This window comes from Mirounga leonina, unplaced genomic scaffold (genome assembly GCF_011800145.1).
Source record: "Mirounga leonina isolate KUSES-001 unplaced genomic scaffold, KU_Mleo_1.0 Mir_129, whole genome shotgun sequence".
Lineage (NCBI taxonomy): Eukaryota > Metazoa > Chordata > Mammalia > Carnivora > Phocidae > Mirounga > Mirounga leonina.
Window position 1 is genome coordinate 67,820,089 of NW_023270323.1, and position 25,436 is coordinate 67,845,524.

The 25,436-nt window shown below is 36.7% G+C and overlaps 2 protein-coding genes across 6 annotated transcripts in view; one reads left to right on the forward strand and one right to left on the reverse strand.

The window, feature by feature from the left end:
• Positions 1 to 15,162, forward strand: part of LCORL (ligand dependent nuclear receptor corepressor like) — a 162,425-nt gene extending 147,263 nt beyond the window's left edge. For 2 of the 5 annotated variants that reach the window (XM_035005231.1, XM_035005233.1), the window contains exon 9: positions 13,457 to 13,541. Coding sequence is in view for 3 of the 5 variants with exons in the window: in XM_035005235.1 (XP_034861126.1) it covers positions 13,457 to 13,637 (181 nt within the window). In the remaining 2 variants the exon portion in view is untranslated. Of the gene's footprint in view, positions 1 to 13,456 lie in introns of all 5 variants that reach the window. The other 3 variants (XM_035005235.1, XM_035005236.1, XM_035005232.1) reach the window with 2 other exon arrangements.
• A 324-nt stretch (positions 15,163 to 15,486) lies between these two features.
• The window catches only part of NCAPG (non-SMC condensin I complex subunit G), a 53,982-nt gene continuing 44,032 nt past the window's right edge, over positions 15,487 to 25,436 (reverse strand). The window contains exons 15-21 of the mRNA XM_035005240.1: positions 22,369 to 22,550; positions 21,910 to 22,084; positions 19,834 to 19,995; positions 19,403 to 19,541; positions 18,697 to 18,783; positions 17,177 to 17,246; positions 15,487 to 16,237 (exon numbers count right to left, since the gene is read on the reverse strand). Of these exons, the coding sequence (XP_034861131.1) occupies positions 16,114 to 16,237; positions 17,177 to 17,246; positions 18,697 to 18,783; positions 19,403 to 19,541; positions 19,834 to 19,995; positions 21,910 to 22,084; positions 22,369 to 22,550 (939 nt within the window). The 3' untranslated portion in view covers positions 15,487 to 16,113. The remainder of the gene's footprint in view (positions 16,238 to 17,176; positions 17,247 to 18,696; positions 18,784 to 19,402; positions 19,542 to 19,833; positions 19,996 to 21,909; positions 22,085 to 22,368; positions 22,551 to 25,436) is intronic.

The following is a 25,436-nucleotide window of genomic DNA, read 5'->3' on the forward strand; positions in this document are numbered from 1 at the left end:
GGTGGGGGGGACAGAGCAGTGTCTGAATGATTTCATCCTGCCAGGTTTTTCTTGGTTGTTCTTGTTTAATTTTAATAAGACCTTGGCTTCTTTTTCCTACCCCACTCCCATTCCAATCCCAGGCAACCTAGACATTTCATTTGTTTTCTACTTTGTTTCTGTACATAGAAACAGAAAGCTAGATAGACCCCATTAATTTATTCTTTAAAAAATGTCTCCTGTGTGCCAGGCGATATGCTAGACATACAGGATATGATGGGGGACAAAACCAGGTATTGTTCTGCCCTCATGGTTCAAGTTTATTAAGAGAGGCAGACATTGAGTAAGTAAGTACACAAATCTTACAAGTTCTTAATTAGTAGGTGGTATTATAAGAATTCCTTACAGGGAGATTTTATCAAGTCAGAGAATTGGGGGGGAAGACTTCTCTAAGGAAATGGCATTGAACTGAGCTGTGAAGAGTGAGTAGGAATTAATTAGGCCAAGTAGCAAAGAGCTAGGAGGGGAGGACTGACTTCCAGAAAGACTTGCATGTGGGAAAACTGCAGCATGGTATTCTTTGCAGGTATGACAATGACTGGTGTGTCTTGAGTCAAAAGAGAAAGGAGGAGCATGATATCAGGTGTGAGGATTGAGAAGTAAATGAAGGATAGCCATGTAGATTCCCATAAGCCATGTTTATGTACTTTCAGGAGCTTCCTATTGCTCTTAGAGTAGAGATTGGATAGGGAAGATATATGACATCATCAGATTCTCCCTAGAGGATCTCTCTGACTGCCTTGTGGAAAATGAATGGTAGACTGCAAGAGTGAAGGCATAGACCATTACGGTGGTCCAAATGAGAACTGTACTACTTTAAAACAATGCTTTACAAACTTTAGTGTGCATCAGAATCACCAGGAGGGCTTATTAAAAAAGAGATGGTTGGGCTCCAGGGACCACACTTAGAGAACTATTGGTATAGAGTGTAGAGGGTTGTAGTAGAAAGAAGATTAGGGGCACCTGGGTGGCTCAGATGGTTAAGCGTCTGCCTTCGGCTCAGGTCATGATCCCAGGGTCCTGGGATCGAGTCCCACATCGGGCTCCCGGCTCAGCGGGGAGCCTGCTTCTCCCTCTGACCCTCTCCCCTCTCATGCTGTTTCTCGCTTGCTCGCTCTCTAAAAAATAAATAAAATCTTAAAAAAAAAAAAAAGAAAGAAGATTAATTCCTTACTAATATGATCATTATGTTATAAATTTCCCTCTGAACACTACTTTAGCTATATCTCACAAATTTTGCTCTGCTGTATTTTCACTCTCATTAAATTAGAACTATTTTCATATTTCCCTTGTGATTTCTTGTTTAACCCATGGATTATTTAGAGATATATTGGTCAGTTTCCAAATTTTGAGGATTTTCCAGATACTGTTACTGATTTCTAGTTTAATTCTACTATGGTTATAAAATATACTTTGTATGATTTTAATTCTTTTGAATTTATTGAGATTTTTTTTTTATGGTCAAGAGTCTATCCAGATCTACTTTAATGAATGTTCTCCATGTTATTGAAAATAATGTGTAGTCTGCTGCTGTTGGGTGGAGTCTTGTCAGTTAAGCAAGTTGATAGTGCTATTCAACTCTTCTACATCCTTCTTGAGTTTCAGTCTACTTATTCTATTTATCCTTGAGAGAGAGGTTTTGAAATCTGCAACTTTGATTCTAGATTTTCCTATTTATCCTTTCAGTTGTGGTTTTGTTTCATGTATTTTGAAGCTCTGTGATTAGGTGCATATACATTTAGAATTTTTATGTACTTTTGATGAATTTACTCCTTTTTCATATGAAATGAACCTCTTTATCTCTGGAAATATTCTTTGGTCTGAAATCATTTTTTGTCTGATATTACTATAGTCATTCCAGCTACCTTTCACTAGTTTTAGCATGGTATATCTTTTCCCACACTTTCATTCTTAATCTATATGCCTCTGTATTTGAAGTGAGTTTCTTTTAGGCAACATATGGTTGAGGCTTGCTTTCTCACCCAATCTGACAATCTCTGCCTTTTAATAGACCATTTTCATTTCGTGTGACTTGATGTGGTTGAGTTTCAGTCAGCCAACTTTGTTTTGTTTTTGTTTTTGTTTTAATTGAGGTATAACTGACATACAACATCTTAGTTTTGAGTGTACAACATAATTATTTGGTATTTATTATGTATTGTGACGTGATCACCACAGTAAGTCTAGTTAACTTTTGTCACCATAGAATTTTTTCTTGTGATGAAAACTTTTATGATCTATTCTTTTAGCAAACTTCAAATATGTAATACAGTATTATTAATTATAGTCAGCGACTGTGCTGTATGTTACATTCCCATGACTTCTTTATTTTATGACTACAAGTTTGTACCTATTGAGCCCCTTCACCCATTTTGCCCCCGCCTCTAGCATCCACCAATCTGCTTTCTGTATTGGTGAGCTTGGTTGGCTTTTGTTATTTTTAGATTCCACATATAAGTGAAATCATCTGGTATTTGTCTTTCTCTAACTTATTTCACTTAGCATAATGTCCTCAAGGTCCATTCATGTTATTGCAAATGGCAAGATTTCCTTTTTATGGCTGGATGTGTGTGTGTGTGTGTGTGTGTGTGTGTGACAGAGAGAGAGATTCTCTTTATCCATTCATCCTTTGATAGACACAAGTTGTTTCCATATCTTGGTTATTGTAAATAATGCTGCAGTGAACATTGGGGGGGGGTGCATATATTTTTTTAAGTTTACTGTTTTCATTTTTTGGATAAATATCCAGAAGTGGAATTGCTGGATCATATGGTAGTTCTATTTTTAATTTTTGGGGGAACATCCATACTATTTTCTATAGCGGGTATACCAATTTATATTCCCACTAATAGTACACAAGGTTCACCTTTTTTCCACATCTTCACCCACACTTATTTCTTATCTTTTTGATAAAAGCCATCCAACTTTCTATTTTCTATTTGTCCCATCTATTATTTACTTCCTTTTTTCTCTTTTCTTGCCTTCTTTTGGATAAGCTGAGTGTATTTTATTATTCTATTTACTCTCTTAATTGTTTTTTTAAGAAGTACTTGTTGTCAAGTTTACCCTATATATCAATTTACCAGTAACTCCCTTCAGATAATGTTACACCACTTCATGTATAGTCTAAGAACTTTACAGTACATTTGCATTTCCTCCCTCCAAGCCTTTGTGCTATTATTATTGTCATACATTTTGCTTCTATAAATGTTATAATCTTCCCAATATGTTGTTACTATTTTTCCTTTGTACAGTTGTTCAAAGAGATTTTTAAAATAGGAAAAGTATTTTCCCCATGAATTTTCCATTTCTGGTACTTTTCATTCTTTTGTACAAATCCAGGCTTCTATCTGATATTATTTTACTTCTGCCTGAATAACTTCCTTTAGCATTTCTTGTAGTGTGGGTTTGCTCTTTATTAATTCACTCAGCCCTGCCTTTTTGTCTGAAAAAGTCTTATTTCGCACTTTTTTTCCCCACTTCTGTTTTTGAAAAGATATTTTAGCTGGATATGAAATTCAGATTTGACCATATGTTTCTTTTAGTACTTTGAACCTGTTGCTCCACTGCCTTCCAGATTTTGAAGATAAGTCTGCTGTCATTCTTCTTTTTGCTACTCTGTATGTACTGGATTTTTTTTTCCTCCAGTTGCTTATAAGATTTTATCAGTGGTTATCAGCAATTTGATTATAAATGGGTTTGGCATTGTTACCTTCATGTTTTTTTCGATTTGGAGTTTTTTGAACTAGTTGGATATGGGGGTTTAGTTTTTACCACATTTGGAAATCTTTTAGCTGTATTTTCTTGAAATATGTTTCTATCTCTCTTGTCACTACTCTCCTTTTGGGATTCCAATCACATTTATTTTGCCGCATGGAACACTGATACCTGTTCATTTTTCTACATTTTTTTCTCTGTTTCATTTTGGATTATGCTATTTCATGTTTTTAAGTTTGATAAACTCTTCTTTGGATTGTCTAATCTGCTGTTAGTAACAGCCAGGATATTTTCATTTCAGAAATTATATTTTCATCTCCAGAGATTTAAATTTAGTCTTCTGGGGCACCTGGGTGGCTCAGCTGGTTAAGTGTCTGCCTTCGGCTCAGGTCATGAGCCCAGGGTCCTAGGATCGAGCCCCATGTTGGTCTCCCTGCTCAGCAGGGAACCTGCTTCTCCCTCTCCCCTCTGCTGGTGCTCTCTCTCTCTTGCTATGTCTCTCTCTCTCTCTCACAAATAAATAAATAAAATCCTTTTAATAAATAAATAAATTTAGTCTTCTTTGTATTTACTATATTTCTCCTCATGCTTATGCTTTCCTCAGCTTCTTGAAAGTACTTGCACTAATAATCCTTGTGTGCTAATTTTACATCGTGTGCTCTCAGTTCCTACTGATTGATTTTTCTCCTCATTTTGGATATTTTCCTGTTTTTTGCATGCCTGGTAATTTTGGATTGGATGCTGGACACTGTCGATTTTACCTTGTATGCTGGGGTTTTTTTGTTTTGTTTTTCCAATGTCTTCAATGTTTTGTGGCTCTGTTCTGAGACACTATTAACTCATTAAGAAAACTTTATTGTTTCAAATCTTGCTTTTGGGCATTGATAGGCAGAGTTGAAACAGCCTTTAATCTAGGACAGTGGTTCTCAACCGGGGATGTCCTGCAGAGGATATTTGATGATGTGTAGAGACATTTTGGATTGTCACACTTAGTGGGTAGAGGCCAGAGATGCTGCTAAACATTCTACAGTGCATAATAAGACAGCTCCTCACAATAAAGAATCACTTGGCCCCAAATGTGAGTAGTGCTGAGGATGAGAAATCTTGCCATAGGGCTAATTTTACCCCACTAGTGAGGCACTACCAATAATTATTTACTGTCATATGTGTCAGGGGGTCTTTCCGTTCTTGCTGGTGGGAACACAAATTATATCCAGTCCTGTATGGCCTCTAGCAATTTTCTGCCTGGTCCTTTTCAGTGGTCTTTTTCACAGAATTGGGAAACATTTATCATGCACTGATCAGTATTTATCTACAGATTCGAGGGAAGCCAGTGCAGATCTCTAGAGCTCTCTCTGTGCAGCTCTGTCTCCTGTGCTCTGCCCCACAGATTCTGGTTGCTTTGGTCTCCCTCAGCAACAAACTGTCCTCTCATTTCAGGAAGATCTCCAAGCTCCTTTGGTCCCTCTCTTGAAACTGCAGGCTGGAAATTCTTCAGGCAGTAAGCCAGAGCAATTTTTATGACTTCCCTCCTTTGTTCCCTTCTTTCAGGGATCACAGTCACCCTGTACTTTCTTTCATCCATTGTCTTAAAAATATTTCAGGGGTGCATGGGTGGCTTAGTCAGTTAAGCATCTGGCTCTCAATTTCAGCTTAGGTCTTGATGTCAGGGTCGTGCGTTCAAGCCCCACATTGGGCTCCATGCTGGATGTGGAGCCTACTATATATATTGCTTATATTTTTGTCTATTTTTTAAGTTGTTTAAGGTGAGAGGGTAAATCTGATTCCTGTTACTTCATCATAGCCAGAAGCAGAAGTCCTAGATTTATTCTTTTGACAGATATTTATCCAGTTTCTATATGCAGGGTACTGGAAATAATATGTTGAACAAGACCAATATGTTGTACTCTGTCATCAAGCTCGTATTTTAATGGGAGGGAGGAAAAACATAAGCAATTGTAAGTTCTGTGTTAATGAAATTAGATGATCTAAAGAGTTTCTAGTGGTAATAACTTTAGGTTGAATACTCAGGGAAATCCTTTTTGAAGAAGTAATGTGGTGAGCAGTGGGAGGATTTGAGATGTCTGAGATGTCATTGATAACCGAAACTGAGTATGGATGAGAACCCCTAAAGAAAGATTATAGAAGAAGAAAAGGAAGCCTGGGACTTAGGCTTGAGAAATTCCAAGCCATCCAAGAGGAGGATGACTTGCAGTGAAGGGAAGAGGAAGAAGAAAGCCAATATTGTGTTTTGTCTCAAAAGCCAAAAAAAAAAGTGAGTTTCAAGAAAGAGGTTTACTCTTCTCAGGCTGCCATCACAAAATATTGTAGACTGCGTGTCTTTTTTTTTTTTTAATTTTTTTTTATTTATTTATTTGACAGATAGCACAAGTAGGCAGAGTGGCAGGCAGAGGGAAAGGGAGAAGCAGGCTCTCTGCTGAGCAGGGAGCCCGATGTGGGGCTCGATCCCAGGACCCCGGGATCATGACCTGAGCTGAAGGCAGCCGCTTAACCGACTGAGCCACCCAGGTGCCCCTAGACTGCGTGTCTTAATGACAGAGATTTGTTTTCTCACAGTTCTGGAGGCTGGAAAGTCCAAGATCAAGGTCTGGAGGGTTCAGTTTCTGGTGGGTCTCTATTGCTGGTTTGCAAATGGCTACCTTCCCATTCTGTGGTGTCTTCTTCTCCTCTTATGGGGACAACAAGGCCATCAGATTAGGGCTCCACCCTGTAACCTTATTTTACCTTAGTTACCTCCTAAAGGCCCTATATCTCTTAATATAGGGGGTTAGAACTTCAGCATATAAAACAGGGAGGTACACAGTTCAGTCTATAGCAGAGGAAATGACCAATAGTGTTTAATGTTCTTAGGAAGGCAAAAAGGTTGAAAATTAAAGATCATTCATCAGACTTATCAATTCATTGGTGACTTTAATAAGTGTTGTTTTCATGGAGTGAAAGACTTGGAAGCCAGATTGGAGTAGGTTAAGAGTAAGAGAGAAGAAAACGGTGATAGCAAGTATAGGATAACTCATTAAAATAAACTAGCTCTAAAAATGTTATTTTGAGGAAAATAAAAGATTGAGTGAAGTTTTGTTTTGTTTTTGTTTTTAAGGAATGAGAGACCTTGCACTTGTTTGTTTTTATTTTTAAGGAATGAGAGACCTTGCACATCATGGTGAGGAGAAGACATGTTCTAGTATTTATCTATTGCCACAACAGTGCTACCTTACAAACCACCCCAAAACTTACTCCCTTAGGTAAATTAAGCACTTATTTCACTTCTGCATCTCTGACTGGCAAATAAGGCTAAGAAGTTCTTTTGGCTTTGGCTGGGTTCCCTCACATGCCTTGTACTAGCTAGCTATCAGGTGAGCCGGCTTAGCCCCTCTCTGCGTCTCACATCCATCCAGCAGGCCAGCCCAGGCATTGTTCTCATGGCAAAAATAGAGATACACAAGGGGGCATAAGTGCCCAAGTAGTTTCTCAAGCTTCAGCTTGCACTGGCCTCAGCCAGTTTAGAGTTCATACTTGCTAACATCCTGTTGGCCAAAGCAAGTCACATGGGTGAGGCTAGAATGAGAGGACATTGCAAAATAATAGGGCAAAGAGATGAATATAGGGAGGAGTGAAGAATTTGGGCTGTGGATGCAGCTATATTAAAAAAAAAAAAAAAAGGAAGGGATCAGTGATTATAATCATTTTTAAGTTCCTCAAAAGGCAAATGGGAACAGGATCCAAAATCTTTCTAAGGGCTGTCAGGTTCCACACTCTTTCACAGTTAGTCAGTTGGCATTATTTTAGATCAATAAGTTGCTAAGTGTTTTTAATTTAGTACTAAAATTTCCTATTTTATTTTTATAAATGTATGTGAATCACATTTGTGTTTATTGAATATCTGAATACCTATTATATTTAAGATACTGCTTTAGGCACAGTTGCATTATACTAATTTAATATACAAGTTAATTAAGAAATTCAGGTAAATTCTTTTTGGCCCTACCTGGCCAATGATCACTTGTAAATCACATAGCACTGCAAACTGTTCATTGATTTCTGAAGAGAATTGGTTTTGTGCCTTTAATCGGACTATAATTTCCTTCATTCCATCCAACTAAAAATTCAGGTAGATATCCTGTTTCTCAGGAGAAACTATTCTTTTTATTCTAGATGTTTTCTTGTGAATCTTTATGGTTTGCTCTAATAATCATGATAGCACTTACTAGTTAAGCACATACTATGCTAATCTTTATATTAAAAAAAGTAGTTCTCCTGAAATTGTTTGGAGTAAACTGCAAATCTGCGATTCTAATCCAAGAATATGAGACTTCAAAGTCTTACTCTTAACCACCAGGTTCTTCTGTTCCTCCAAATAACCACCTCAAATAATCAAAAGCAAGTCAGAAAAAATGTCCGACTTAAAATCTACCACTTAATCTGCCAGGGCCCTTAAATTCAAGTAAATTCAAGTAAATTCAAGTATCCTACCAAAGAGAAATTTTTCTCTTGAGATAAATTAAGTCTTTAAAAACAAAAAACCTGGGGCGCCTGAGTGGCTCAGTTGGTTAAGCGTCTGCCTTCGGCTCAGGTCATGATCCCGGGGTCCTGGGATCGAGCCCCGCATCGGGCTCACTACATGGTGGAGAGCCTGCTTCTCCCTCTCCCTCTGCCTGCCATTCTGACTATCTGTGCTCTCTCTCTATCTCTCTGTCAAATAAATAAATAAAATCTTTTAAAAAAAACAAAAAACCTATATAACCTAACTCTTACAGAGTTTGCCAACAAGAGAAAGGATTTACGTTAGACATCATGTTCCACTGGTAGACCATGTGTAACTGGCTAGATCTCTATGGCTCTTTCATTTGAATCCTCCTCCCCTTTAAAGCCCAGAGATTTAAGGGGCGCCTGGGTGGCTCAGTTGGTTAAGCGACTGCCTTCGGCTCAGGTCATGATCCTGGAGTCCCGGGATCGAGTCCCGCATCGGGCTCCCTGCTCGGCGGGGAGTCTGCTTCTCCCTCTGACCTTCCTCCCTCTCATGCTCTCTCTCTCTCAAATAAATAAATAAATTAATTAATTAAAAAAAAAAACTCGTATGATAGCTCTCAAAAAACATGTCTGTGCCCTAACATATTTTCTTTTTTTTATCTTGAGAAATTGAAAGATATGACTACTACTTACTTAGTTAAATATGAGGAAACTCCATGCTCTACATATATAATTTCCTAGATACGGTTGTGGCTGTAGCCCTTCAGAATGTCTGTCTGTCTGAAATCTGTAGACCAGGCACTTACCATATGTTAAGTATTCTGAAGAAATAGGTAGATGGGTATTAACATAAAGGGAGAATCATGACAGAATTACAGCCCAAGAGTTAGTATACAGGATAGGGTGATAAATCCTAGACTCTGAATTTGCACTTACTAGTTGGGTGAACCTTAATGCGTCATTTTACTTCTTGGAGCCTCAGTGGTGGTTTTTGGAATTGAGTGCAATATCATTGGAAAGATTTTTAGCATAGTGCCTAGCATGTAGCAGCTGCTCTAGAAATGATCTTTTCAGAACTGTCTTGCTCACACTAAAATGTGTTTCCTGCGATTTGGCTAGCTTACATTAAAGTGTATTGTCTCTATGACAGAAATGAACTATTCCATATCTCTAGTAATAAGTAAAACAAGTGTGAATTATTACAGCTAGATATATTAAAAATTTTTTTGTTAGAATTATCAGTAATCATTTTTTAAAATATTTTTTAAAGATTTTATGTATTCGTGAGCTCATGAGCAGAGAGGGAGAGAGAGAATCTCAAGTAGACTCGGCGCCAAGCACATAGCCCAATGTGGGGCTTGATCTCAAGACCCCAAGATCATGACCTGAGCCAAAATCAAGAGTTGGCCACCTAACCCTCTGAGCCACCCAGGCACCCCAGTAATCATTAATTTAAATCACACATTGTAACTGTTTGGATTTCCATGACCCACAAAAGATTTTCATCTTTTATACTTCCCAAATGCACATATTCTTGTAAACCTCCATTCACATTCTGGAGAGACATTCTACCTTACTTAGGGTGGATGAAATTACAGAAGTATTGAAAATAGGCTTGTATGTCCAGATGATCATTTCAGTGCCCCTTCCTTGTCCTCATTCACTCCTCACCTACCGTCTGTCTCGGTTGCTAGTTTGATAGAAGAGGCCTTAGGGTGAGTACCTCTCTTCCAGCTTTGTCCCCCATTCACCAAAAGACACAGTGTTAAATTAAACCTTTGCATTTGTCGATAGCTCCGTATGGTTTTTAAATCATGTTAAATGGCTCTCATTAAATCATTCAGAAATGTAACGGTGAACAGGATGATGTTTAATTTTTTTTAAGAGGGAGAGAGAGAATCTCAAGCAGGCTTCATGCCCAGCACGGAGTCCAACGCGGGGCTCAATCTTACAACCCTGAGATCATGACCTGAGCCAAAATCAAGAGTCGGATGCTTAACTGACTGAGCCCCCCAGGCGCCCCTCAATATCTTTTTTTAAAGATGAGAAAAGGAGAATGAAAGAGACTAAGGTTACTTGTCCAAGGTCATAAGGCTGATGATTGATCTTCTCAGAACTGGGACTCCAGTCTTTATGTTCCTCTCCCCAGTTCTTTACACACTGTCGCTGAGCTTTCAGTAGAATCCTTGATATGGATAAAGCCACTTGATCTGACGGTTTAAATGCTGCTGCTTCAGCTTTCTAATCACACGTAAGGCAAAGAAGCCATGAAATAAGAGACTGCTACATTTGATGATCCAAAATTTAGAATGGATTCATGACAAAATCACCATAAGCAGATACAAACACGAATGAACTAGGCCGCGTAGGGAGGGGAGTGGGACTGCAAATCACATAGAACAGAGCACCAATCTTAACTACATATTAATATGAAAATAAGCTGAACCTTCCTCATAAGAGAAATGCAAATTAAACAATGAACTATCATTTTTTGACCTATCATTTTTTTCAAAGATCCATTTTATTATACATTATTGGTAAGAAAATGAAAGACATTTGCACACGTTGTTGGCAAGAGCGTAAAATGGTACGTAATCCATGAAGGATATTTTGGTAATATCAGAACTTTAAAAGCACCTTGTGACTCAATTTATCCTATTCCTAGACATCAACCCTATAGATACAGTTGAATACAGACACATACAAGAGTATTCAACTTCATTTTTAAAACATACAAAATAAAAAGTTTAAAAAGTACATCAAGAAAATTTGAGGGGGTACCTGGCTAGCTCTGTTCAGTAGAGCTTGGGACTCTTCATCTTGTGATCGTGAGTTCAAGCCCCATACTGGGTGTAGAGATACTTTAAAAAAAAAAAAAAAAGTTGAAGAATATTTAATCTTTCATTTAGTACAAATGTGTATGATTGTACTACAAATTCCTGACATTAAACCTAACTAGTCAATTTTTCAATTTCCAAATATAAAGGATTATTAAAAATTCTAGATTGCAAATTCTTTGAAAGCATGCACTGTGTATGCTCCCTCATCTTTGTACCTGAAAGGTGCATTCTAGTGGGTACCCAATGTTAAATAATTTGGTACAGAAAATGGAATTGAGAAGTGCTTTGGTTATTACTAGATTACTTAAGAGATCCAGGTTCTTATATTAGTCCACATACATCTGATTGGAACACTCTGAGAAAAGAAGTTTATTTTATTTTTCTATTTTCCTATACCTTAGTTTCCCCATCTTAAAAAAGGGGTGGGTGGGTGGTGTCTAGAAAGGTCCCTTCTAGCTCTATTGTTCTAATGCCTCTGTTTCTAGCACTTGAAGATAGCTATATTCTTCTACTCTTAGTATTCTATAGATTAGTAGCCCCAAACTTTGCATACCGAGTTTTAAGTGTATATTTATGAATTAAGTATGTCAATCTGTGTATTAGTACTAACATATAGTGCTTTTAAAACTGGAATTTTCTTCCCATGCATGTGTATAGTTTTGTGCACTCCTGGAGTTTGTGTACCCAAATTTGGAGTACACTCTCTAGAAAAGTAACTTTAATGTTTTTGAAGGTCTTAAAAAGAACAATGTAGTTATTAAAGTATTATTCTCTGATAAATATACCTTTGTCAATCAAACAGCAAAAATCGGGGTCTTTTAGGTTTTTTTTAGCAAAAATTGTTTTTATCACCATTTGTTGCTTCATGCCATCATCTTCTTTTGGCATTGATACTTGATCTACCAAGCTATCTTAAGTATATTTGTATTTTTATAGCTTGCCTTAGATTTCTCAAAGAGGTATATATGCAAATAATACAAATACAAAGGCTAGCAGTCCTTGGAAGAAGGAAAAACATTACTGCTTTATCTGAGCTTTGCTAACTTGAAAAACAAAAAATCTTGAGGTCCATGAGGCCATCAGTCTAATAATAGTAACCGATGCAAATATTTTCAAAAATCAGTTAAGATTTCTGATATGAATGAGAATATTGTATTTTGGATCTCTTTGTCATTTATCAGGCCATGACCTACTTTAAATATATTCTTTTGTATTCACCTCTGTTTTTTGGCTTTTTAAGTGATTTTCTATTTTTGATGAGTAACCTTTTAAGCTACTTGTAGTTTGTCATTTTGCTTCGTATCTATGAAGCTGAAACTATGTTATTCAGTGAAACTGGGACCATTTGCCTGGGGAGAACTCAGTGGCAACATGATAGCCATTGAAATATGCTATAACAGGTTAAACTCTCTGGTTTATTGAATGGCAAATGAGTCCCGTTTTTGACGTTGCAAGGAAAGATCAGGAAAATGCTACTGAGGTCTGGAGGAAGCTGCCACTTGTAACAAGTCACTTAAATACTACATGCCTATTTCCTCTTCACTAATAGAAAGAATCCTAGATCTGTCATTGGAGAAAGGTTAGGAATGATGTAGTCCAACCAAACTAATCAGTTAAGCATCAAATGAGCTACTGTACAGCAAGCTATTAGTTTATAAACATAAGGATTCACATCTGAAAACGTGAATAGACTATCATGAATATTATTTAAGATTCAGGACTACATGTCCATTACATGTGGACTAGCTACCCTTTGGACTCAAGTTTCTGTTTCTAAAGATTCTCATCAGAGAGCTAGTAGACAAGCATAAGGGAAAGAGGAAGGACCGTATTCCAATTCGTTGGGTGACTCTATAACTTCAGACATATTTGTACTTGAGTCTGAGACTCACTTTTATTGTTTATCATCAGGATAAGTATACCAACGTTGCTTGGTTGTTATGAAATTTAAATGAGATAATACATGTGAATGTGCCTAGAACATGGTAGACTTTCAAACAAAGGTTAATTCCTTCTTGTCTCAAAGTGGCTCTGATCCTGGTGAGTTAAAGGACAAATGAAAAGGGTTGAATCCTGCCAAGTTCAGTAGGTTAAATGTCATGAGTGTACTTATGGAATCCACATACACAGTGGTTTTGTTGGCCAGCGCTACCTGGGTGACGCCTTAAGTACCTGGCTATATGTAATATATTCAGTTCAGTAAGGAGGCTGGAGCTAAGAAACAGAACAAAACTCTCATACTTTCAGGGTAATAAAATGCCCTATCTACTCTGTTTAGAAGTCCAAACAATAAAAATGACTGAATTTTCTTTTACAAGGTTGATAATTTCTTTGAAGTTAAAGTAACACTAAATGCTTTGCACTTTTTTTTCCAGCATGCTACAAATGAAAACTGATGAGAAACTGAATTTGTCCGATGGGAATACAGCAAGTTGCCCTGTGAGCCCCATTAAGATGTGCCTTAATCGCCCCACTGAATGGAATCTGAATTTGACAGCATCTCCTCTAGCGAGCTGTACAGTTCATAACCAAAACCTCAGAAGTGAAGAGAAATAGATTGCAGTTCTTCTTGCACTGTCCTTATTTTGTACATCAGTATTCTTTCTGCATTTATCAATTGATCTTGAAATATTTCTAGTCCTGTGATGTCTTTATATTAAATATAATCATTAGCATTAATCATTTGGATTAGATTCTTTGTATGTTTTTTTACGTTTTACACCGGACCGTTGTGGAATTTTGCAGTACAAATGGATTTTGATGTTTCTCTTTTTAAAGGTATTTTGTGAATTTTTTTATGCCCTAAGTTTAAATACATAATTATCCCCAGTTTTATTTCTGTGCACAAAGTTTTAATATATACTGCATTATGTGATTTAGAAGGCTAGTATTGTAAAGATTTGTGATGACCTGACCATTAACAGTTGTATAATAGGTGGATACCAACTACCTCGAAGCAAACTGGTAAAAGGCAAAGGTATCTCTTAGAAGTATCTCTCTTTCAAAGTTATATATGTATAGAAAAATTGATCATAGTTTATCACCAAGTAGCATGTTTTCATTCATAGAATTTGAGCTGATCGGTTCTTTCTCTGTACTTTTAAACCTATAAAATCTGTGGGCTGTAAGATCAATGGCACAATTGCATGTTTACTCTTCAGCAAAGCTGTGCCTCTTGCAGACAAGAATACTGTTTGGTGTAAGTTATCAGTTTTGAATGAAAAAATGGTAAATGGATTTACATCTCTTGATTTGATTGTATTTTAGCCATTTCAGTGTAAAATGTCTTTCTTTTAAAATCAGGATAAAATTCCTTACCTTTAACTATAATAGTGCAAAAGCATAGCTTCAGCAATGGCTACGTGATTGTGTCTAAAACTTGAATAGTAAGAACACTAAAGGTTTGGTGCTTAAATTTGTTTTTCCCATGCCAGAGGAAAAAAGCTCTGGTACGGTGGCCCACGGAAGTATATAAGAACAGGGCTCCTTCCCGTTGGATGGCCTGGCTGTGGGGTACATGGGATTCAGTCTATGGTGTTTCTAAACACTTTTCCTTATAGCACATTCTGTGTACACTTTAAGTCCTATTTCTCCCTACCCCTCACCCCAAAAAATTATTTTTACAGTGACAGGGATTTAACAAAGTAAGACTTACAAAAGGGATTTAAAGCACAGGAAGACACAGAGCCAACAGAATGAAAAACAATCATCTATGTTTTGTTGTTTTTACGACCACATCTGCCTTTTCCTTTTGCTTAGTAAGCATTCTTACTTTGTAACTTTCAGACTCCTTTTATATTTCTGAGTTTTATAAAGCACATATATTATGTAATATAGCAATTTGGTTCTAAAAAGCACAACGATTTTAATTTAGCTCTTAGAACATCACCTTAAATAAATGGCCTAAATAAATCTTAAAAAGCACAATTATTAATAAAACAAATCCAGTGTTAGGACATTTCTATTCTGGATAATAAAGAGAAAAGGTAATCAGAGGGATAAGAAAACATGTTTTGCTGGGTGTTGCAGACGGAAAGAGGACTGAGTTCATATCCATTCCACGACTGAGGCAAGTGCCAATTTGGGAAGAAAAATGAGATTGACAATGAAGAAACAGTGCTCATAAACTAGTATATAAAGGACTTCTGTCATGCTTTTCCTACTAGAATTGTCTTTTATTATCCACAGTATTTATTTTGTTATGCCAAAAACATAGAAAGCAACTCCATAATTAACATGTGAAAGTGCGGGCACTGCCTGGCTCAGTCAGTAGAGAGAGCATGTGACTCTGGATCTTGGGCCATGAGTTCGAGCCCCATATTGGATGTAGAGATTACTTAAAAAAAAAAAAAGTACATGTGAACATCTCCTAACCCAAGAAATGCCATCAGAAACATACGAAAACTAGAGCTCTCATATGCAAATACTGTAAGAAGAGAAATTATCCATTCAGATAGCATTACCAAAATGTTTTTAGTGTAAGAATCACAAAATTATCAAAATAACTGTTCAGCTTAGATGCTGGGAACTTTGGAGTCATTGTAGTAGTCCTCCTCCCTGAAGGTAAGCAAGCTCCTTTCTAGCCAGTTTGTGGTACTTCATTTGCCCTTGAGATGTCCCTTTTTAAATGTGTTCTGAAGTGTTCTCATCTATGTTGGATGTGCCCTATCTAAATCACAAGCTTCTCAAATGCAAGCTACTAGCTAGTTACACTGAGAAGCTGTCCAGAATGCCATATACTAAACGTGAGAGTTCACGCATCACCTGAGAAGCCGATTTGCGAAGCAGGTTCCTAGGCCCACCTTAGACGCTGGTTACACCCCCGGGTCCGCTGCAGGCTTCTGTGGAGCGCCAGCCAGGTGCTGTCCTAATGTTTCAGTAAAGGCCAAAGTAACGTGGAGTCACACAGCACAAAGTCCTACAAGCTATCAGGCATTTTCTGATTTTGATACAAGGGTAACTTTATTAAAGCAGAAAACTGAACATAATTTTAATGGACATGGTTAAAAGGACTTCACCTCCATCATCTCTTCTAACTTGTATCTTCATTGAGAAACTCTGCAAGGTTAAGTTTACTTTTTTCTAGTGCTGCTGTTTTGGCTCGTCTTGGCAATCTCATCTTCATTTCTGATTCTGGCTCTGGAATTTCAGGGTCACTAAATGGATGTTGAAAATACACCAATTTAAATACAAGCTTTAAAACAAGTTTATTTATCAATAAAACTTTTTGTTTCTGTCATTTTATCAGTGTGTAATTGATATCCTGATTTTACTAAGTTTTTAAAACTAAAACCAAAAAAGACTTATTGGCTATCCTGCCAAGTAAATCATGGAAAACCTAGCTAATTGCTTTTTATTTCTATATGGAACCTGGTATTATAAGGAAAAACATTTTGTAATGAAGTGATTAAACAGAACAACTGCCCAAAAGAATTTTGGAGGACAACACAAAGTGAAAAAACATCTTACATTCTCTTAATTTAGGTAATACATTCTTAAAACACTCTGTAAAGAGCAGGTTTCCAAAAAACATTTTAAATTTAGTCAAAACTTAACCTAAAGCTATATACTGAAAATACACACATTACAATTTTACCAATAGATGAACACAAGGCAACTACAAACTTTCAACTTACGACAGTGGCTTAATTGGCAGAATCTAAAAATAAACACTACACGACAAATAATATATAATTTACAATGATAGAGTAATCCTGCTTATAAATGCTAAGAACCCAAATCTAAATCCTTTAAGAGTTTGCTAATTCAAGATCGGAGAGCCATACACACAATCATGTAGTTAGAAGCATACATGGATATATAAACTGAAAGGACATATTAAAGATGACCACCTAAGACTACGGGCCATCCCAGTAGGAAAAGCACACAAGACATGGGACGTCAAATGCTCTTGATAATGGAATTCTAGACTATATATATCCAAGACCTTGTGATTTACAGTTTTCACTGAGTATCTTACACATACTGAGTTTCTCTCCTTCACAGTGTTAGCAAACTACAATTTCTTTGCTACTCCTAGACCAAAAAAACCCCCCAAAACCACCACATCCATTTTCTAGATGTACATGGCATACCTTTCAGAGTCAACCTCCACAGTCTGACGTCTCCTGTTCATCCTAGCTGAAGCTGTCACTTTTCTCCGTCCTTCAAGACAGTATATAATTCATTATCAAAATTTATTCTCAATTGCTGACTGTTTCTATTTTCTGACCTACCCAAATCCTTCATTTTCCCTCTGCAACAAATTTCTTCCTAGTTTCCAGCCATTTATTCTTTTGTAAGCTTGGGTAATAGGCAAAGGAAAATATGGAAATCAAATTATAAGGAGGCAAATTTTAGTTAAATATATTTGGGAGAAAGAAGAATGTGAAAAACATGCTATGTAAAGAGAAGTACTTCTGCTATAGCACATGACCTGCGGAGAAACTAATGAAAATTAAGGGGAGAAAAGTGGGGTATGCCCATCAGCAGACCCGGGAGAGAGAGCTTTAATCAGTAAGGTAATGGCTTCTTACAAAATATTCAAATGTATACATGGCCAATTCAAGTATGTGTTATAAAACATTTTTCAGTATAAAAACTAGACCTTCTAACAATATGCTGAAGGTTGCAAAATTCTACTTGCTAGAAACTTCCAAGGTTAAGAAGATAAAGTTTAGCCCATGATGCTCCCTCATTTATGATAAGAATCTGATCAAATTGCTCAGTATGAACATTTGGTTGAAATTTATATACCCTATTTATTATTCATGTGAGACTTAACTGTTTTTCTCCACAACCTTACATATTTGCTCATAATGCAGCTAGCCCCAAGAAAACATCCAACAATATGGGACTAATTTGGAACAATACCCAACAATAAGCATGTGAATAAGTGATTGTCTACAAAAATATTATGGCCAGATTCCATTTAGAAAAAAATTAAATCTGCATAGGGCCTCAAAATTGTTTTTTAAGAATTAAAATAATGGTTGGCTCATGGGTGGGATGATTAGCGTTCTTTATATTAGTTTGCTTGCATGTATTTTCTGATTCTTCTGTAATAAGCATGAATTGCTTTTGTAATAATAATAAAACAATAAAAAGATGTTGAATTACAGATTTTTTTCCAAGTGATCCCCTAATTGTCAACATTTTCTTTATTCCAACAAATCCCCTATTGTTGGATACCCCTTGGGAAATAAATGATGTTGAAAAATGATGAAATGAAATGGGAAAAAGGAAAACAGAAGCCCAGACAAGTACTACAGGGATAAAAGGTTTTCAAAATGCTTAATCATATAAATGACAGAATATAACCAGCTAATAATAGAAAATCATCCTTGATCATCTGGTAAAAAAAATCTTAATTTAACCCAAATAGTCCTTTGCAACATGATACATTGCATCAAAACTCTTTCAATCAAAAGCACTTGGAGCAACACTAGTATTAGAATCTTCTAGACACAAAGCAAAACCTAGTATCAGCTCTAAGAACTGAAAATAAAGGATACCTGAGACATTTAAAAATCTTTATCAACAAGGAAACTTGCAAAGTGAGCATTTCATTGGAAAACAAAATTGAAAAGTTTTATTATAAAGATCCATATACTACCTCTGTTAGTCTTCTGCTGAGTGGATTTTGATGCTCGGGTTGCTTTTACATCCCTGAGAGGAGTTTTATATGCTTCTTTACTTTTTTCTATTAAAGGAAATGACACAACAATGTAAATTTTAAAAAGCTTCATTAAACATTTTAAATGGCCTTTCCAAGTCAATTTTTCATAAAACAGAAATGACAACAGTACCATCAGCAGCTACTGAAAATTATCATAAACCGGTGTCCCAAAAAGCATGAATACTGGAAAGCAAACGAAACCTGAGACAGTATGCATGGTCCTATGGTGAAAAATGTACACATAAAAAAAAACTACGAAAGTAGAATAAACATTTATCAGTAATACACTTTCCAAGGGAATTAATGAGAAACATTTTTCTTTCATTTCTGAAATCCAACCACATGCTAGAGGAGGAAAAAAAAGTGCCTCTTTAAGATGCAAAGGACAGGGGCCCCTGGGCGGCTCAGTCGTTGGGCGTCTGCCTTCGGCTCAGGTCATGATCCCAGGGTCCTGGGATCGAGCCCCACATCAGGCTCCCTGCTCCGCGGGAGGCCTGTTTCTCCCTCTCCCACTCCCCCCCTGCTTGTGTTCCCTCTCTCGCTGTCAATCTCTCTGTCAAATAAATAAATAAAATCTTTAAAAAAAAAAAAAAAAGATTCAAAGGACAGAATCTTACAAATACTCAGGTTAGTATGTGATTACCATCTTCAATTTGAAAAGCAGTCATAGTCATGTTGGCATCCTGTGCTGCTACTGCTTGGTCATCATACTCTTTATTTCCTTTTTCTAACTGAATCTTGATTTTCTCCAGAGCTCTCAGACATGTCCTGTCTTTTACTTGCTATAATAGAAAACATCATTAATGTTTTTTAATGCAGCATTTTCTAATCTTCTTTCAGAAAAGCTATATATGGATATCAAGATGTTTAAAAACATTTAAAAAATTCTATTAAACTTATGAAGGCAATATTTACTTCAAATGAGCAGACACAATTTGCCGACATATGTATAATTTAATACAACCATGTAATGTATTTAATACAACAATAATTTAATACAACCACGTAAATTCTACTTTAATAAAAAATTTGTTCACAGTAATTTATATACAGAGTAATTAGAAACCACTTTACCTCCAGAATTTCATTCAATAGAACCAAAAGATCTTGAGCAAGATTGCTACTGAGTTCTAAAGAACCCAAGGCTTTCGTATAGACCCGAATTTCTGGTGAACATGGACATGTTAAGATCTCATTGCAAATTTTTATAGCCAAATTGTCATGAACTGATAAGGCCTAGAAAATCAAGAGAAAAAGGTTTTGTAAACTGGAAATGGTATTACAATATAGTTCCTACATATCTAACAAACATTTCCAACTAATTATCTTGCCATAATTTCAAATGCAAAATGTCTAAATCCAAATTTAACATATTCCTCCCAAACTGAACTCCCCCCCTCTTCTTATAGAGGGTCCTGTGGTACAGGGTCCAGATCCACCCCCTTCATGAATGAAGCAATCATCTCCAGCTACTCTGAGTTCTGGAGGCTAAAAGTTCTCAGGTGCAGAACTGATCCAGGCTGGAGACAGTGGGGCCTGCCACGTTAGTCCTCCTTCAGTGGCTGGAAGATACGCAGGTACAACAGCCCAGCCTTGTCTCCATCTGAGCAACTCAAGGGATTATCCCAGTTCTGGAGCTTCCTGTGGGATGAGCTGGGGCTTTAAGACTGCATGACAGTTCAAGTTCTTCCTCTGCCCCAACCTACTTCCCTCACTCCTCCAGGATGTTGATCAGGAGAAAACTGCAATTAAAAGATGTCAACAGCTTCTTTGAAGTCCTCTGTAACCCATACTCAGGACCTTAAGAGTTATCTTGGTTGGACTCCATCTTCCTTGCCTCCCTAAGTTCTTTCTTCATGTCTTTATACCCATCTTTTTTTTTTCCATGTCACTGTCTACTATTCTTTTCTTTCTACTTTCTATTGCTATCATCTTTTTTCTACAAGCTTTTTATCTCTTAATTATACAGATTTCCAACTGCTCCCTTAATATTCGCTCTCTATTCCTCTCACCAGTTCACCTCATATAATGATACTGACCACCAAACTGATCTTCCTAATAGGTAATTTTCATCCCATTAAGCCTTTCAATATATACCCTACACCAGTTCACCTCATATAATGATACTGACCACCAAACTGATCTTCCTAATAGGTAATTTTCATCCCATTAAGCCTTTCAATATATACCCTACATCATTATGGCAAATACGGCCAACTCCAAATTCCCTACACCTTAATGTTCTGCCCTCAACAGGGCCATTCTGGCTCCTTAGCCAGAATGATTCTTCCACAGTCCCCTGCATGACTTGGACAACCAGCTACATTTAATCACTTTTACCTAAAGTCTTTTTTATTCCCAATAAGACCGAAGTGAATTTTATTAGTAATGCTGTACTCATCACCCCTACTACATGAACCCTGCCTTCTTCTTAAGTCCTAAGCACTTAGTAGCTCTATCACCTACCCTTACTATATTTTGCCTTAATATCCTTTGTAATCATCTTTCCAATAACATGTAACATAATGACTTGAATGGAGTATGCAGTCACTAAAAAAATTAAATTAAAAAGCTATACTTTCAACTTAATTAGCTGGCATCTGAAATCATTAATAACACATTAATTTTCAATATGGTAACAAGTTTAATTAAATGATTAAGTTAAAGGATCCAAAACCCAGCTTAAGTTTAATTTATGGGACAGTTTGCAGTTAACTTATCTTCTTTGAATTAAAAACAAAAATGAGCTTGAGATGACCAATTCATTCTTTGAATTCTCCTTCCTTGTATCAGAAACAAAGCAGATAAGCCAACGTTTGAAGATTCAATGAGTCCTAGATAAACATAGGACATTTTTCAGAATGTTTAATATAGCCAGCACTAGGTTGGGAGGGGGTAGTGAGAGAGATGAATTTTTGCTAAGTTCTGAATTTCAGTAGCAAATTATTTCTATCTTTATATGATTATCACATTTCCCAAAAGATCTTTGCTTCCTTTGTGTTATGTGCCACCATATAGACCAGAAATCTCAAGATCAAACCGTGGCCTCTATTTCTAAGAACCTATGAAAAGGATTATTTTATCAAAAACAACAGTGACCTGTATGATAGTCAACATCCTTACCATCCACAGGCTAACATACCCACCCACCTGATAATCTTGTGAATTCTTGGCCTGAGGATTTAATCCACTTGGTCTTGTCAAATCTACAAGTAACTCAGCAACATTAGTGATATCTACTTCAGCTAAAGGAGAAGATGCAGGAGCACTGGCCAGTGTTTGCAGAGTTGGAAGAAAGGCTTCTTCAAAACATTCCTGATTAGTCCTATTGAAAAACAATTTGAAAAGTATGTGAGCAAAGAAAAGGCATAGGATTCTCAAAAAAAAAAAAAAAAAAAAGTATAAAATTCACCCCATCAAGATACAGTATATTTTCATCTAGGAAAGAGACAAATAATTCAGGTAAATAAAATCTAGGTAAGTTCTCATTTTCATTACTAACCACTGAAAAAAAAGGAACAATAACAAAATTATATTTATAGATAGGACTCATGGGGAGCCTGAATTTAACTTCAAGTCAGATTCGGATTTATCAATATAACTAAATACCTGCTCGCATAAGCAAACATGGGGAAGAACACGCCTAGGCAATGTCGAAGTCGAACATCCTCTTCAGTCACAGGATTGTACCATAACAAGATAAGACGAGAAAGAATCCTGCTGCTGACCAAGAGCCCTGAGAACATCAGCTTGGCTAGTCCTTCTGCAGCTCCTGTCCTGAGTTCAGACACCTAATAAAAATGACTTTCATTAAAAGAAATTTTATTAAATTTGTATTTCCTTCTAAAGCCTTACAATGTAGCCTGTCCTACAATATTCTTCTATGAACTATCAAAAAATCACTCATACTATGAATTTGTTAAAGATACATAAAAAGATTTTAGGTTAAGGCTATATGACAAATTATTAGTCTAGCTAAGAAAACTTCAATTCCCTTAAAATTTTTTTAGAAGAAATCAAAAGTTACAACAGTAATGTATTACATGCTTCTCATGAGATAAGATATAGAAAACACTCAGTAATAATCCCTACCATGAGAGGAAGGTGACCTATAAACAGAATCTCCAGAGGTGGGAGTGACAGTGTGTATGAATAAAGGGGAAATGGGAATAGAAGGTGTACAAATGGAAAAAGGAATTCCTAGAAAGAGTAACCAAAGCAAAGCTTCGAGAAGAAAATGGAAAAGAAGATACGGTGATATTCAAATGGAGGTACAGGCATAAAGACAGGTAACTAAAAATACTAGTTATTGAGACTGAATTATTAAAGTCAAGCCTCTGACACTTCCTAGCTGCATGATCCTGTGCATATTAACTTTGTACCCCATTTTTTAAAAAAGATTTACATATTTATTTTAGAGAGGGAGCACACGTGAGTGGGGGAAAGGACACTGGGAGAGAATCTCAAGCAGACTCCCTGCTAAGTGCAGCGCCCCCACGTGGGGCTTGATTCCATAACCCTGAGATCAGGACCTGAGCCAAAATCAAGAGTCAGACACTCAACTGACTGAGCCACCCAGGCACCCCATGTACCCTACTTTTTTCATTCAAAAATAAAAAGTTCTGAATTTTAAAAAAGGATAATAAAATTACAGTTACAAAGATAAAGAAATACTACAAATAAAACTCTTGCAAGCACTATCCACATAGGGGTGCCTGGGTGGCTCAGTCAGTTAAGTGTCTGACTCTTGGTTTCAGCTCAAGTTATGATCTCAGGGTCATGAGATCCAGACCTGAGTTGGGCTCAGAGCTCAGCAGGGAGTGTGCTTGTCCCTCTCCCTCTGCTCTTCCCCCACTCTTTCGCTCTGTCTCAAATAAATAAATAAAATCTTTTTTTAAAAAGTGCTAGCCACATAGTAAATCCTCAACAAATATCAGTTATTGTTTATTATTACTGAAGAACAGTAAATTTGCTCAGTGATCACATTACAGAGATCCTGAAAATCAGGCAAAAACATTCAGCTGTAGTGAGGCAGGATGTGGAACCACTTAAGGTTTTTGAAATGGCAGAGAAATAAAGACTTAAATGAGATTTTAGGAAAATTATATTTGCAGATTATAATCTACGAATGTAAAACAAGTCTAAACTAGAGACAGAAGTAAAAACAATGGAACAAGCAAACACAAGAACTATTATCAAAAGTTTTTCAAAAACTCAAAGATTTAGAAGCCAACAAGATTAGTAAGTGCTAGGGCACGAGCACGTGCTTTCCACACACTAACTCCTTTTGGGCTCACAACAACCAGAGGGCAGAAACCTTGTTCCACTCAGCACTGTACTCTCAAGAACATAGTGACTGGCACATAATTCGCCCTCAAATATTTGTTGTTTTTTTTTTAAAGATTTTATTTATTTATTTGACAGAGAGATACACACAGAGAGAGGGAACACCAGCAGGGGGAGTGGGAGAGCGAGAAGCAGGCTTCCTGCGGAGCAGGGAGCCCGATGCAGGGCTCGATCCCAGGACCCTGGGATCATGACCTGAGCTGAAGGCAGAAGCTTAAAGACTGAGTCACCCAGGTGCCCCCAACCCTCAAATATTTGTTGACTTAATTAAAGAACCATCCAGTGAATAGGCATCATTATCCCCATTTTGCAGATGAGGAAAAAAGCCAGAGACAGTAAACACCTTACTGAAGATTCACACAAATGCAACCAGAACACAAATGTACAAGTCTACAACTTCAAAGGCTGCACGCTCCCCATCTCTTTAAAATGTTTAACTGTGACAAACTTTCCTGATAGCAATAGTGATCCATCTGTTGAATGTCAGGAATTTGAAATGAAACAGAACTGCAAGTCTTTAAAGCATGTAAAAAAATTCTTATTATGGCCCAGAGGGCAGTGCAGTAAGTCAGATTTTGTTTAGTGGTAATGACAAAAATAAAGTTAATATCACAGAATCTAATATAGCCATAAAGAGATTAAGGTACCAGTACTATTAAAAAAAAAAAAAAAGCTTCATTCCTTTGTCATACAGTTTTACTGCTCAGTCATTTTCTACCAATGCAATGTCAGCAAGCCCACAGCACTGGGTAATTCCCAACAGGAAATTAGTATATTGCTTGAATATTAACTCAAAATTTAAAACCAACATCTGCCTTTTGATTGGTGAGTTTAATTTATTTACACTTAAATCACTGATAAGGACTGATTACCACAATTTTGCAATCAAAATGTGGTAAGTCAAAAACTGTTAAAAGAGACAAAGAACGATAAATACTGATATTAAAAAGGTTAATTCATCAAAAGATAATTAAAAGTATAGATAAAACAGAGCCTCAGGATACATAAACAAGCATTGGCGGAAATGCAGAATGAAATAGCTCAACAATAATAACTGAAGAGCTTTCCGGAATGGACAGAACACCCAGGCAGATCAGTAAGAAAACAACAATAAGGACTTGAACAATATTACAGACCAACCAGACCCACCAAACATGTAGTCCCTCCACCTCACTATAGTAGGATACACTTCCTTCTCAAGGGCACATGGAATATCCTCATGGACTGACACTATGTTAGGCCAAAAACAACTCGAAATAAATTTTAAAAGAATTAAAACATCAAAATATCTTCTCAAACCACAAGAGAATATACCTAGAAAGCAATACCAG